The sequence below is a fragment of the Fusarium solani genome (assembly GCF_023522795.1).
Source record: "Fusarium solani strain SB1 chromosome Unknown bctg00000000, whole genome shotgun sequence".
Classification (NCBI taxonomy): domain Eukaryota; kingdom Fungi; phylum Ascomycota; class Sordariomycetes; order Hypocreales; family Nectriaceae; genus Fusarium; species Fusarium solani.
In genome coordinates, this window is record NW_027072157.1 from 1,875,956 (window position 1) to 1,891,311 (window position 15,356).

Here is a 15,356-nt window from a genome sequence, read left to right on the forward strand (position 1 = left end):
CGCTTGACGATGGTGGAGCACCCAGAGTTACGGCGTCGAGACGGGGTGGGTGTTATTGCAGTGTCAATAGTCGTCGAAGCATCAGTCGCAGGGGGTCCAAGGCGCAAAGATTCGGGTCGGCGACGGACAGCAAGAGAGCAAAGACAAGAGCGAGCGTGGAGGAGAGGGTGGCCAGTGACACTTTAGTAGCCTAACAGCGATGGATGCTGGTGGAGGATATTTGGGTGGTTTGTCGGGAGTCGGGCACCCGAAACGCGGCGACACAGCGGGGACAAGGGGGCGGGAGCTGCCTTTGGGAGGATGGATGGAGATGGATATGAACGAGCGACAGGGGGTGGTTGAAGACGGAAGAAAACGACTGGACTGTACGGGAGGCTGAAATAAGGGTTGCCGCGTGGAGACGGAATGGGATACTCGATAGAAGAGTTTCTCTTGGTGTGTGAAGGAGGAGAGAAGAGAGGCAAGACAAGCCCGGAGTCGGACGAGAGTAGAAAAAAAATTCCAACTAATGGATGGGCTTGGGTCGAGGCGTGGTTGGGTGACGGCCGACGTCTTTTTTGGGCGCTGCACCGTACCGTATCGAGGCCGTGGTGGTGGTGATGATGGCTCAGGACGGGATGGAGCCCACTGAAAGAATGGACGAGAGGGGACCTGGGGCCACCCGCTGGACGCCCGGTTCAGCGGTTATAGGTACCCAGGCTGTTATTGAGCCGTTCGTTTCCCAAGGACCCAATAAGCCGCCGTGGGATGCGGTTACTTTACCGTTGCAGACGTGCAGGCGTCAGACGGTGCAGGACGATGGGCATGATTTAGTGGGGTTTGCTACTGGGCTTGCACCGCCATGACTCCAGCTCCGTCAACTAATGGAAGCTTTAAATCTCCGCAAGAAGCTACGGATACCTACGGTGCAATTCCATCATCGCCGGCCCATGGACGGTCTGTGACAGGATACCAAGTTATTACTGGTAGTTCGATAGATATCCCTCACCGCGTCCAATCGTTTAATTGACGACACTCAGGGGGGGGCCTCATGTCCATCACCAGGAACCTGCCTGTCTCCTCGAGTTCCTCCTACCTGGACCTTGAGCTGAACTCGCGAAATGGAAGGAGCGGGCAGGGATCCTACAAAGTCACCGCCCCAACCCCACGAGGCAGATTCTCCTTGCAATGGACCCCAATGCCACCAACAGTCATGATCCTGGTCCTTCGCCATCATTCACTTCAGCTACTGCAAGCCTGTGCTCACTGAGAGTATATTCTCGCCCTCTTCACAGCATCACAGTGATAGGTATCTGCTACAAAGCGAATCCGAGCCCTTCAGCAAGTCAAAGAGGGCAGGCGGCATACGCATATGTGCCCACCCCCCCTTTTTCCCTTCAGCCTACGCGTCAAAACAAAGGGGCGGCAGAATAATAGAGGGCTCGGCATGACGAAATCTTGGTGCGGGAATGGCGCTGTCAATACTGGTCCGCTTATTTCTCCAGAAGCTCAATGGAGAGGCGGAGAGGAAACGGCACTGAAACGACGACAACCACTGCGGCACACAACGTGCGAGCTCGTTCAGGCTGGAGAGGCGGCCAAACTCTTCTTGATGGGACGTTGCCCCCGTCATGGCCTGCTGGGATTAGCGCATTAAGCCAAGGGTCCAGGCCAAGTCCAGGCCACTGGGACGCTCTGCAAGAAACTGGCTGAGTTGCTTTCTGGGCTGCGCTAGTGCTTGTCCTGACCGCCAGGGCCGCCTTTCATGAGGCCCGTCAGAGTTGACGACATCGTGCCTGCTCGCCATTCAGCATGGCGCCAAGCCCTCGATGTTTCATTTGCTTCAGACAGCCGCCATCACTTCAGCGCTTTGAGGAGCTAGGCGTCCAGTCATTGCCCTCAAGTACCAATACACTGAGCCCCTATCAACGAAGCATGTGTCAACTCTAGCCGGGAAGCTCCGCATGTCTTTTGTCCATCAGCGGCAGATGTGGGATTAGAGAGATCAGCCAAGACCACACACACAACACAGCAACAGGCACGTTACACCACCAATGCATCACATCAGTCATCGTGATCGTCGACAAACTCCTACGATACAAGGACCAGCTCCCTTCCATCTAGCGTTAGATCTCTCGACAACTCTCGCTTGTTGACGATCCCCAAAGCCTGTTTGACTACAAGTGTTACCCGTGCTGAATGGGACACCGCCAACTTTCATTCAGGCTTCTGGTCAAGATGCAAGTCCATGCATGAAAAAGAGCAGACCCCTTGCCGAGCAGGGCTGAGCAACCGCCATGTCGTGGCCATTGTCGTAACCACAAACAACCTTCGGCTTCCCAGTCTCAGATCTAATAAATCGGCAGCAGGCTACGCATGGGCAACCCCAAGTGGACTTGGCGCACCCAACTCTCGCCCGCATAATAAGACAGAATTGCTCGGGGGTTTCCATAATTGGCGTCGTTCGTCGGCTTCCTCGGCGGGTCGCATCTCATCTCGTCTGATGAGCCCGCGCCTCTTTGATGACCATACCTACCTACGGAGTACCTGTCGGCTCACTTTATTGGGGGCCCCGCATTGTGTTGCTGGCGTTCAGCCGTGCTAATTAACAGTCGCCATAGGCATCTCTTTCGACCCAGGACAAAAAGCAATAACGCCATTCAGGTGTGCATACGTGTGCTGGCGTTGCTTCCATTCTCTTTCAGCGCCCATATCGGACTTTTCGGCTCGCTTTCAAGCAGCCATCCTCGTATTACACAGCCTAATGGCAAACTACAGAATCCGGAGTGCTTGTCATCAACCACTCCTCTTTAGCCCCAAGGACCCTGCATCTCTTAGCGAGCTCGTGCGTTCATCCTTGTAGTTGCTACGCGCCGTTGGCCTCTCGTCGGCTCTGGCGCGAAGTAACAATTTGAAACTGCCCCTCCAGGCCAGAGTGTTGAATTCGTCCTCTGGAGGAAGCACTTGGTAAAGGCACCTGGTTAGAGTTGTCTTCATCCGGGAGCTTGCTGTCCATCTTGTCAAGCCACCTGGACGATAGCCTTTACACGTCACAGTCCCTGCCACGCCACAAACCCCATGAAGTATCAATTGTTTCGGCTGAGGATATTTTCAGCCTTGGGCTACCGAGTACATTAGCTCGGCTGGCCAGGGTTCCGAATGGCCAACCCTTCCCCCAGCTGAATTGGGGAAGGCTACTCGGAGAGTTAACGGATTCCGAGGGTCCCTCCTTAGGGCTCCAGGGCTCTGAGCTCGCTTGCTCCGCTACGAGGGAGATTTCTTGATGACGGTTGACCTGGGCAAGACTGGCAGGGCGGCTATATTGACTTGGCCCAGTGGTCCCTCTCTGCTAATATGGGCTAGTGGAGCACACAACGCTGGGCGAGGGGAGAAGGAAAATGGTCAAAGAAACAACCAGTCGACTCTGTGATGCGACAGATGACGGAACTTCTAGCGCGAGTGGTTTGGCTCATGGCGGGCCGTCGACCGATCGGCCCCGCTGTACATGACCAGGCTCCGGACTCTACTCCGGCGCCTCGATCGTCTCCACACCGGACTAACCGCTGCCCCAACTGGTAATGGCGTTTCTACCATGTTGAATCAGGGGCATCTGCCGTCCTGTTTTGTTTGATTCTCGCCTTGCGCCGTCTTGGTTGATCCCAGGTTTGTATCACACTTGCGCTAGAAAGTTGCCTTGGGGTTTTAACTCACTTCTATCCGCCTCTGTCATCCCATCATATGTGGTCCCACTCTTGCTGGGATCATGCTCTCTGAACACTGGGGAACCCCACGGGATTCAAAGGTCTGACAGCGTCTGTTAACTAAGCTTTCGAGGTGGGCAGCCGCAGTGACCATATTGAGGCTGTGTGGGTGCTTATTTGGCTGGCGTCACCGCCAATTTCTGACGTGTTTTTCTAGCTGGCGATCCGGCTCGTATCTGTCTTGGTTGGAGTTGCGGGACGATGCTCTTTGTTATGTGGTGGTGTCTTGCAGGTGCCCTTTTATTATATCTGACGGCCTCTTTGTTTATTGCATATCCTCGCTGCGTGTAACCCATATTTGCTATAACTGTGTGAAAGTATAGGCACAAGGTTCTGGTTCTCGCCCGGTGTTACTATCATGTTTGGTGTTAAGTCCGATATTTCAAGTACTCCCTTCAGAGTACCACCAACTTGCGGTCTATCACCCCATCGAAAATTCCCGGGCGTGTGACACCTGTAGTAATTGCACCGGCGGCTCGGACCTCCTCAATCTTGTCTCATCGCCAACCATGTGTACCTAGGTGTTGCAAATGATATATCAAATTCGAGCTACCCTGGACCACGATGTCGCATCTTCCTGCCTTTTCTCTCTCCCTCTGTTTGTCATATCACTATAATCAAGTGGCTCATCCGGAGGTATGGTAGTCTGTTCACTGTTGATGAATAGACGGTCGGTCCTCGGGCAGGCCGGACAATTCGCAGGAGGCATTATTCGTCACTGTGCCCCTGTAGCCCGCGGATCTTATTCAGATACCTTAATCTGAACTGCCTGTGAACAGTTCCCTACGTGCAATAGCTTATCTGATTGCAAGAACACGATGGACTGGTTGCAGCCGCCATCCATGACTACCCTAACACAACGATGGTGGCACCATCGAGGTGTACTGTACTGGGTTGGTGTCTCGTACCTTTGAAATGACATTGGCGGGTATGCGATTGGGCGGCCCTGTAAGAGACAGGCGAGAATACAGCATTCAAGATCAACCCCTGGGCACACGCTGGGAGAAGCTGGCCACAAGATCAACGAGAACCAAGAGTCAATCGGCATCTCCGTGGATAAGATTGAAGGCCGGCCCCATTCCACCGCCTGAAGCATCCCTGGCCATCTCGAACCATGGTCTCGCATGTAAATGAGAAGGGATTACCGGCAGAGAACTGAGTACGTCATGAACAGAAAGATAACAGGCTCAACCCCAACGCCGCTCAATCCGAACATGGCTGGAGAGAGGCATCAGGGCAGCTGGAATGCAACGACACATGGAGATGGAAAAGTATCAACATGGGCTATCATGGTCCCTTGGTTGGTGGTCCTGGCTCACTTTGTCTGGTTAACCAGGGGAAAGTGGAGCAGCTAGGAGGGAATGGAGTCGACAAGCGAGATGGGAGCAGCAGGTTTACCCCTGTCCTCTGCACGACGACCTGTTCCTGCGGATGATGAGAAGCAGTTCGCATCCATGGCCAGGACAGATTTTGGCAGATGGCAATCAGTCATGAACATGTTGATCTCGTCGGGACTGGAAGGAAACATGGCTGGACAAGCACGCACTACCGGTTTCCATCACATCACATCACATCAACAAGACCAGACGTTGACGGTGGCGCGCTGAAAATAGCACTCGCTCCCGTCTGGATGAAAAGAGATGAAAAGGTACTGCACGAGTACTGGGCACAGCGATCTAATGATTCCAAAACCAATGAGGGCTTCCTCTTTTCAGAAAAGCCTGTCGCCATTGACCACGCCTAGCCCCTTTGGTAGGGCATCCGGGGGGGGCAAACAACATGAGAGCGACTTGGATGGTACGAGCTCATGCACAAATTCCTTGGAATTTGATTGAGCTGCCGGGGCAACCGCATGCCACGCACCCACCCAAAAGATGCTGTAGCCCCTCGCTCCAGGCGATTTTCCAGGTCTTGTGCTCCCTCCGGCGCTGGACGGGGTTACAGACTCGGGCTATTTCCAGTTAGCGTCGTGATTTTTCGCTCTGCGGCCTCTGTGAGGGCATCTTCTGATTGGTGCTTTGCATGCTCCATGCTCCCCCTTCAAGGATAACGGCCGCTGCTGGCCGTGCCTTCCTTCTGTGGAGGGTGCGAAAACATCCCAGGCCGTTGGTTGACTATTCCGAAGGTGGACATGCATCCCTTCTGTAGGAAGGACCCATTGATTGCTTGCTTGATTGATCGATCTCTTCTCCCACTCTTTCTCGTCCACCACCTCCCGGACAACCTCGTCGCTGTCGTCGTCCGTCGTCCTTCGCTCTCGGACGCCCGGTCCTTGTTTGCTCCAACAATCTATTGTCCTTTCTCTTCACACTCGCTCCTACTCTCGCTCATAGTCTTGATATCATCGCTCGGCCTTTACGACGCAAGCCAAGGGCTCTCTTACTCGTCCATCCCCTGCCTGCTCCTGCTCCACGGCCGCAGCCGAAACCGAAAATCCACGTCGTCCCCGTCGCTCGCTCGCAAGCAACGCACAACCCGGGCAGCTCCACGCCCCATTGTCCATCACTCATCTACTCCAAACGACGGCGCCCTGTCTCCCTCACTCAGTGTGGGCATTATACCCATAATCTGCCATTTCGGTTCAATGCTCTCTCTTCTCCACGTCGAGTCCTGACGACAAAGTCGACCTCCTCGACGCTTGGGTGCTGTCGTGTCTGGTGCCCGTCTCCCGAGAAACCTTCCCACTCTTCCATCTCCCGGTGCAGGGATCTTCCCAACTCAAACTCAATCCTGTACTGAGGCTGCCGCAACAACCATAACAAATCTTCCCGTGAGTAGCAGATAGTCTTCCTTTATTCCGTCCCTTCTTTGTTTTGGTCTTGTACTGCTGCCGAGATCGTCGACTTGCTGTCTCTTGGCGTCTTCATCTGGCAGCTGTTTGTCTTGTTCCATTTCCCCTTTCCTGCGTCGATCGAAATCAACCTTCCTCCCTGATATCATCTGCCTCGTTTCCCCTCACCGACACAAGGGCAGAGCCTCCCTGCGCCCAGCGCCCAGTCTCGTTACGTCTCTCGCCGCACGATTTTTGAGAGTTCACCCATTCTAACACCTTCCTCGCAGGGCCATGTCTCTCCCCGAACGGCCGGGCGCGAGTCCCGCATACGATCAGCGCAATGTCTACCGAAACTCGCCCTCGCGACGATCGCGTCCCGTCGACATCGAAACCGGTGGCTATCATCCCGTAGGAGATACAAATCAACACCAACGTGGGAGATCTGCTTCTTCTTTCGCTGATTCCATCGGTCCTAATTCAAATACAGAGAGTATGCCTCTGTCGCCATCGAGCCCTGAGGCCCGTGCCTCGAGGAACAACGAGCCCGTATCTCGCAAGAGGAGCTTGATTCGACCCGAGAGAAACAGGATTGATAGGGACCACCGAAATTACCACTACCACAAGCATGCTGCGCACATGAACGTTCTCCCATCGTCGACAGGAAATGACCCCATCTACGAGGACCTCGAGGCGTCGACCGACCGGTCCGGCTCGAATCTCAACGAGGATGCATCGGATAACTCTCCTCGACAGAGACGACATGCGAGCGGCGAACACGAGAAGAGCGCCGCCGCCTCTTCCCGCCCTGCTCCAAGCCGCTCGAAATCGGGAAAGATCCAGAAGAAGTCGAAGTCGAAGCGTAATTCCAGACAACAAACCAAGCGGGTGGAGGAGCAGCTTCGACCTCCTACATTTTGGAACGTCTACTGCGCCATTGTGACCTTCTGGGCTCCCGGCTTCATTATGAAGTGCTGCGGTATGCCAACAAGGGCGCAGCAGAGGGCCTGGCGAGAGAAGATGGGTCTCATCAGCGTTATCTTGTGCATCATGGCCATTGTTGGTTTTCTCACCTTTGGTTTCACGGCGACTGTCTGCGGCGCTCCCGCGGAGCGGCTACGCGTTAACAAGGTTGATAGTGGTAACATGATCTTCCACGGCGTTGCCTATGATCTGTCCAAGTCCCACCACCCTGCTGCTCAAGGCATGCCTCTTCGAGGTGACGGATTGGGCCCCAACGTTCTCTACGATTTGCCCGAGAAGCACGGTGGACAGGATGGTAGTTTTCTGTTCCAGAACGTCAATGGCAAGTGCAAGGGCTTGATCACGCTCGCAGATGGTTCGGATGTCCCGACCAACGGCGACGGCGACCTGGCTTGGTATTTCCCCTGCACTACGTTTAACCAGGATGGCTCGTCCAAGCCCAACCTTACTATTCCGTACTATCTTGGCTACGGTTGCCATACGACGCTCAAATCGCGAGATCTTTTCTACCTCGACTTGAGCGGCTCCGCGGACGTCTACTTTAGCTGGGATGATATCAAGAACAGCTCTCGCAACCTGATGGTTTACTCTGGAAACGTCCTGGATCTGGACCTCCTCAATTGGTTCAACAAGAGCCAGGTGGTGATCCCTGAACGCTTCGAGCAGCTGCGAGACAAGGATTCCGAGATCAACAAGCTTGTTCGGGGTCGCGACGTAACCCGAATGTTCCAGTCGTCAACTGACAAGAAGTATGCGCAGTGTTTCGAGGAGATCATCAAGGTTGGGTCAGTCGATACCGAGACAATTGGCTGCATCGCTTCCAAGATTGTCCTCTACTGCGCCTTGGTACTCATTCTTTCAGTCGTCGGTGTCCGCTTCTTGCTGGCCATCATCTTCCAGTGGTTCATCTGCCGCAAGTACGCGCCAGCCAAGACATCGCAGAGCTCCGATCGCCGAAAGCGAAACCGCCAGATTGAAGACTGGTCCGAGGATATTTACCGTGCGCCTGCGAGATTGCCTGGTGACATTGGAAGCACAGTGGTCGGATCTGACCGAACCACCAAGCGCGGATCCTTCCTCCCAACCACATCTCGATTCTCAACTGTCGGCGGCCCCGATGTAAGGCTCGCTAACCAGCGACGCATTCCCACAACGATGGCCAGCCAGGCTGCTTCGAGCCAACTGCTCGCACCTGGATCCATTTTCAAGCAGGGCAATGACAGCCGCGCCAGTTTCCTCCGATCAGACCCGTACTCCAGCAGCTCCAACCCTACCGAAGGCCCCGGACCCGCCGGCTTCATTCACGATGCTGTTGTTCCTCAGCCCCCTTCGGATTGGATGCCCTTTGGTTTCCCCTTGGCTCACACCATGTGCCTGGTTACGGCTTACTCTGAAGGAGAGGAGGGTATTCGAACTACTCTAGACTCGATCGCGACAACCGACTACCCCAACAGTCACAAGGTTATTGTTGTTATTTGCGACGGTATCATCAAGGGCAAGGGCGAAGCTGTTTCGACTCCTGACGTCTGCCTGGGCATGCTCAAGGACCACTCTACGCCTCCCGACATGGTTGAGCCATTCTCTTACGTGGCAGTTGCTAGCGGAGCCAAGCGACACAACATGGCCAAGGCCTACTGTGGCTTCTACGATTATGGCAAAAACTCTAGAATCCCCGTCGACCGACAGCAGCGCGTGCCCATGATGGTGCTTGTCAAGTGTGGAACTCCGGATGAAGCTGGTAACTCGAAGCCTGGCAACCGAGGAAAGCGAGACAGTCAGATCATCCTCATGTCTTTCTTGCAGAAGGTTATGTTTGACGAACGAATGACGGAACTCGAGTACGAAATGTTCAACGGCCTCTGGAAGGTGACCGGTATCTCACCGGACTACTATGAGATTATTCTGATGGTAGACGCCGATACCAAGGTGTTCCCTGACAGTCTGACGCATATGATCTCTGCTATGGTCAAAGATCCTGAAATCATGGGTCTCTGCGGCGAAACCAAGATTGCCAACAAGCGTGACAGCTGGGTGACGGCGATCCAGGTGTTTGAGTACTTTGTCTCGCATCATCTGGCCAAGTCTTTCGAGTCCGTCTTTGGTGGTGTCACCTGTTTGCCCGGCTGTTTCTGCATGTACCGCATCAAGGCCCCCAAGGGTGGTCACAACTACTGGGTCCCCATTCTGGCCAACCCCGATATTGTCGAGCACTACTCGGAGAACGTGGTCGAGACTCTTCATGAGAAGAACCTGTACCTCCTGGGAGAAGATCGTTTCCTGACAACCCTGATGCTGCGGACGTTCCCCAAGCGAAAACAGGTCTTTATCCCCCAGGCTGTGTGCAAGACGACTGTGCCCGATGAGTTCATGGTTCTCCTGTCTCAGCGACGTCGCTGGATCAACTCGACAATCCACAACCTCATGGAACTCATCCTGGTCCGTGATCTGTGCGGTACCTTCTGTTTCTCGATGCAGTTCATCATCTTTGTCGAGCTTGTCGGTACCCTGGTTCTGCCTGCTGCCATTGCGTTTACCTTTTATGTTGGTAAGTAAATTCAGCACTTGTTGTGTTAGGGCATAAGCTAATCATGTCGCAGTTATTACCTCGATCATCAATTCGCCCCCTCAGATCATTCCCCTGGTTCTGCTGGCTCTCATTCTCGGTCTGCCGGGTCTCCTTGTTGTCGTCACCGCTCACTCGTGGTCGTACATTGTCTGGATGCTCATCTACCTCCTCGCGCTACCGATTTGGAACTTTGTCCTGCCTAGCTACGCCTTCTGGAAGTTTGACGACTTCTCATGGGGTGAAACTCGAAAGACGGCAGGAGAAAAGACCAAAAAGGCGGGTCTCGAATACGAGGGCGAGTTTGACAGCAGTAAGATCACGATGAAGCGGTGGGCCGAGTTCGAGCGCGACAAGCGATCCAAGAGCGGCTACTGGGGTTCCCGTGAGAACGTGGTAGGCGGTGGAGGCAGCTGGACCAGCCCTCCAGGCCACCACCAGTACAGTGAGGATTACTACTCTGATGCTTGAATGTTTGGCGCCACGGAGAAGGAATGGGTCAAGGCTACGGTGATTCAAAAGGAAGGGAGTTTATTCGAATAACCTGGGAATGCACACGCAACGCACACGCACAAAGAGACGCATATGTAATACGGGGTAGCTTTTTTGAGGCGGGCTGTTCTGCTTATTGTTTTTTGAGGTGTCCCTTTAGAGACATCAGACCAGTGGACCAAGGTCGCCTTCTTGTATAGAGTCAGTTGGACATGGCGACGGTATGGCGTTCGTTGTTCCAGCTGCTGCTTGTTGTAAATAGTGTAATTGGACTGTTCTGAATGACGATACCACATTTATAATTACTGCCCAGATGCTTCTGTTATGAACATGTCAGCTGTACACTCCAGTATGTCCTCCAGCGAGTTGATCGTCAAAAGAAAAATAGGGGCTCCGTGAGCAGGGCAAAAAGGAAGGTCTCGGAGGGAGTCGAACCCTCGCTGGCGGAATCAGAATCCGCAGTCATAGCCGTTAGACCACGAAACCACGTGACTAGCTTGGCTAGGAGTCCTGAACTTTGACCTATGGTCTCTACAGCAACAACACGCAGGAGAGTAGTCCTGGCTCAAAGATGTAAATATCGAGCTAGCGACTACCAACGAAGAAGTCGACTTGTTATAACTAAATACTAGCTAGGCCTTTGGCGTGTTTGTTGCTCAGGAATGGAGTCCGCCGTGTCGAGAGAACATCCTCTAACTTGCGGGCTCTTCAAACCGACGGGCATATTAATAGTTGACAGACTCTTGTATGTTGTGCACCGAGTTCTCCGGTCTTAACAACGACTGTCATGTCACACGCACAAGCTCCACTTCCGTCAAGATGAAAGATACTCTCCACTGCTGGATACCTTCTAGGATGAGAAACTGACAACCCACCACCCAGTGCTATACCCACACAGACATCTAGGTAGGCCCGTAGGCATTGTAAGCATGGTCAAAGTCCCGAATCAAAAGCTCGTGCCTATCATTACCCTCGTACCGAGGTGCCTAGGACTCTAAAGCTAAGGCGACATTGAAAGCTCAAACACCGTCTCGCCCTATCTGCTCCGAATACGCCATACAACATGTACCGGCAACGCCAACAAGTACTGTACTGTAGCAGCAACCAAACCCGCCTTTGTATACTCCCTACATGCAAATGCATCATTCTTCGTCATGGCTTGCGTCAAAAAGAAACACACAAACGCTAGCCCTCTCCTCTCCCCTGGATGAGTCTCACTTCTTGGAAGGATCAACGTCCTCGCCCAACTCCCAAGGCTTTCGGGCGTCAACATAGGTCGATATCCGCTGGTCGCCCCATCGAGCGCCCACTGTAACCCATACGTGCTTCTGCGGCACGTGAGAGCTGATGTTCTCACGATAACCGCCCCATCGAAGACGAGACTCCCGGCTCATCTGGCTGTTGCCCAGGCCGCCATTTGTCACCCATTCCTTGACAACGTCTTTGATAAAGACGATCTTTCGTCGGAAATCGTTGGCAGCGGGGATGCCCTGCAGATCAGGGGCGATCTCGGGCCGCCTCCGCGTGGTAGTCGTCCGTCCAGATCGAGGAGCAGTCGGCTTGGCTTGGAAGTTCAACAATGTCTGGAGGGGATACGACAGCATGGCTCGGTCGTCAAGTGCTGCTGCGCCAATGGTGCCGGTCTTGGCAAGTCTCTCTGCAGCATCCTGGGGGAGATGCCAGAAATGGCACCAGGTGCCAGTGGCGTCGATCACAATCTTGGTGTGGTCCGGGAAGTTGAACTGGACATGTTAGCATCTTGCTGAGCTTCGTTCAGGGCAATGGGATCACTTACTTGGAGGTGGCCGTCGCAGAAGACCCAGCACCCAACGTCTCCGAATCGTTGGTAGAATGTCACCAGCTCAGCCATTGTGCCCTTCTGGCCTGGAGATATGGCACCCACTGGGTCGGTCTCTTCAGCCGGCACAAAATCGTCCCGTCCATAAGCGATCATGTAGTTGGCAAACTTCTTCCAAAGAATGATCCTCTCACGCTTCCGGTGTTGGAAGATGTCCTTACCCGGCTGCATCTTGCCAGGCGTTCCATCTTCATTCACAGCCACGCGGAATTGCTCGGGAGAAACAATCACCTCCGACAGGCCAGTCTCTCCGTTGTTCTCAAAGAACTTGATGGGTTCAGTCATCGGGAGAGGCTGGCTTCTGTCCTCGTACGTTTCGTCTTCCCTGCGCAGAATATGTCTCTCTGCACCGCGAATAAAAACACCAGCTGGGGGGAGCAGCGCAGCCTTGCCATTTTCTGTCGTGGGGATATCTCGAAGAATGCATCCGACGCTACCATCGTTCAAGATGTAGCCTAGACCAAACTTGTTGGTGTAGTCAACCCACTTGACAACCACATGAGGATGGGGCGGTGCGACCATCTTCGATGAGATGATTGCCATGGTTCTCGAGTTGAGGGCCCGTTCTAGCTCTGTCTGAAGGCGGTGTAGTCGATCCAGAATCAGGTCAGGTCTTGTGCCTGAGATTTGGTCTTGCCGCTCAGAAGAGCTGAACAAAGTTGCTGGTCGCATAGATTCCGTATAGTCTCGCTTTGGCGGCGCGGCCGGGGCAAGGGGTGTAGCTGATCGACGCTCAAGCGCTGGTCTTTCAGACGTCTGGGGCTCTGCAGATCGACGAGAGGTTGTGCCAGCTGAGGGCAGGGCTGTCCTGCTCGAGCTTCGAAGGCTCTTGCTGGCCGACTCCATGGCTTCCCTCGAAGCATTCTCTCGCGATCCCTCCCTCCTTGGCCTCGCTCGCACGCTCTGCGAGGCAGACAGTGTGGGTTCGGGGGCGGGCCGTTGCTTTGGTACCATAGAGCTGGCTGGCCTGTGCTGCGACCTTTGCTGTGCGGCAAAGCTCTGTGGTGGTTGACGAAGGAGTGCCGATGCGCTGGTCATTCCGCTGCCCGACAGTGGATCCTCGGTCGAAACGCTTGCCTGCGAGGATACGTGCGAAGACACGGACATGGCAAGCCGAGACTTTCTAAGCTGCTGCTCCCTCACCCATTCCTCGAATGGTCTATACAAGATTCCCTCCTCGAGCGGAATCAATGGGGTAAGACCAGCCTTCTCCTCTGCAGCCATCTCCTTCCAGATCTGAGAGTAGACAACCTTATCCGGTCCGTAGGGGCCTATGCCACACTCTAGGCACATGTCCTTGAAGTTTCTCAGCGACTGTGCTTGCAGAGAGCTGCTCATCCGCGTGGCGTAGAATTCTTGTCGGTCTGGTGGGAGCTCCCTTAGCCGTGAGCTCATCTCCGCTTCTGTAGGCATGTAGCCAGATGTGAAAAAGGGGTGTTGGATGATGGCATCGGGGTCCGGACGGCGATCCGCATCCTGGAGCATCGTGGCCACCAGGTCCTTAGCTTCTTGGCTGATGAATCTCTGCGAAGTCTCCGCAGCGGGCCATTCGTAGTCCCTCTCCCTGGCTCGGCGGTAGATTTCGTCCGTGGTTGAAGATTGAAACGGCGGCTTGGAGGTGAACATGGCAAACCTGTACTTGTTAGCATTTTTCATTCCGAAGAACCGACTTGTCTCACATAATAATTCCCAAGCTCCAGATGTCGACCATGTGATCATGGCCCTTCTTCCCCTTCTCCAAAATCTCAGGGGCGATGTAGTTTGGTGTTCCACAGAGCGTCGTCCGTCGAATCGTGTGCATATCTCTGCCTGTCACCAGCAATGCCGCGAGACCAAAGTCGCCAATCTTGGCGTTCATCCTTGAGTCGAGAAAGATGTTTCCCATCTTCAAGTCACGGTGGATGATGCCCTTGTTGTGCATGTACTTGATTGCGCCGGTGATCTGGACAGAGTAGAAACGGACTTCAGGCTCCGTGAGGCCTTTCCTCCGCTTCACCATGTCCATTAGCGAACCATTGGGGCACAATTCCAGGACCAGATAAGTGCAGTTTTCCTGCGAAAAGGCTCGTAGGAATTGGACGACGTTCTTGTGCTTCATCTTGGAGTGGATCTGAAGTTCAGTTTGGAACTAATAGCACATTAGGACCAACCATTGCAAATATTCCATCACCGCATACCTTTTGCTCCATCTTGGGAGGCATTGTGCTCTTGACAATCTTGAGGGCAAATTTTTGCCTCGTCACGGCGTGTGTTCCATAGTAGCAAATAGCAAAACCACCCTTGCCAAGCAATTTTCCAACTTGGTAGGTCACGCCATTGGGGTCGTTTGCGCTGGGGGGCTCGATCACTTCCGCTGGCGGTGGGGGTGGGTGCTCCTTGTCCTTGGCTGCCCTGAGCTGAGCTACAGTCTTGGTCTTGATCTCAGTCGTCTTGGGTACTCGTTGGGCGTTGGCGTCCCTAGGCGACAAGGCCTCCAGATCGATGCCGCCTCTGGGCGCAAGCCTGTGGGCCATGGCGAGAGAGCGACTCGATTGACACGTTTCGGAGGTTGAGGGGATCGACAGTGACTCGATACGGGAAGCGCGATGCCAGCAAATAACAAGGTCAACAACCGCCTTGAGGAGTCGCGAAAGTCGATCTAGAACCCAGGGTTAATTGTCATAATCATGTGGCCAGTGGATGCGTTGTTCGTAGGAGGAATGTTCGAAGCGATGAATGTCGGTCAGGGACTCGATGAGATTGGACGGGATGGACATACAGGACTCGCGACAACAGCATGCAAGACGAGAAAGGAGAGTCGCCTGTTCGCTAGCAAGAACGCAAAGGCATTAAGCAATGCTGAAGCTGAGATGAATATCGCCAGGACCTGTGTTAGTAGATGCAAGAGAACAAGTTGGCGTGTGGTTCCAGGCAGGAAGAGATGTAGTTGCCGCAACGACCTAGAACCGC

General features: G+C 54.0%; 2 protein-coding genes across 2 annotated transcripts; one reads left to right on the top strand and one right to left on the bottom strand.

The window, feature by feature from the left end:
• Window positions 1–6,804: 6,804 nt before the first annotated feature.
• On the top strand, window positions 6,805–10,528 carry MRS44_000586 (uncharacterized protein; the record flags this gene model as incomplete). Its single annotated transcript, XM_046275107.2, has 2 exons — window positions 6,805–10,039; window positions 10,092–10,528. The coding sequence occupies 2 exons, from the start codon at window positions 6,805–6,807 to the stop codon at window positions 10,526–10,528; spliced, it is 3,672 nt and encodes a 1,223-aa protein (XP_046139170.1).
• A 1,235-nt stretch (window positions 10,529–11,763) lies between these two features.
• MRS44_000587 (uncharacterized protein) lies at window positions 11,764–14,920 on the bottom strand (the record flags this gene model as incomplete). Its single annotated transcript, XM_046270529.1, has 4 exons — window positions 11,764–12,291; window positions 12,345–14,040; window positions 14,087–14,535; window positions 14,585–14,920. The coding sequence occupies 4 exons, from the start codon at window positions 14,918–14,920 to the stop codon at window positions 11,764–11,766; spliced, it is 3,009 nt and encodes a 1,002-aa protein (XP_046139169.1).
• Window positions 14,921–15,356: the final 436 nt, after the last annotated feature.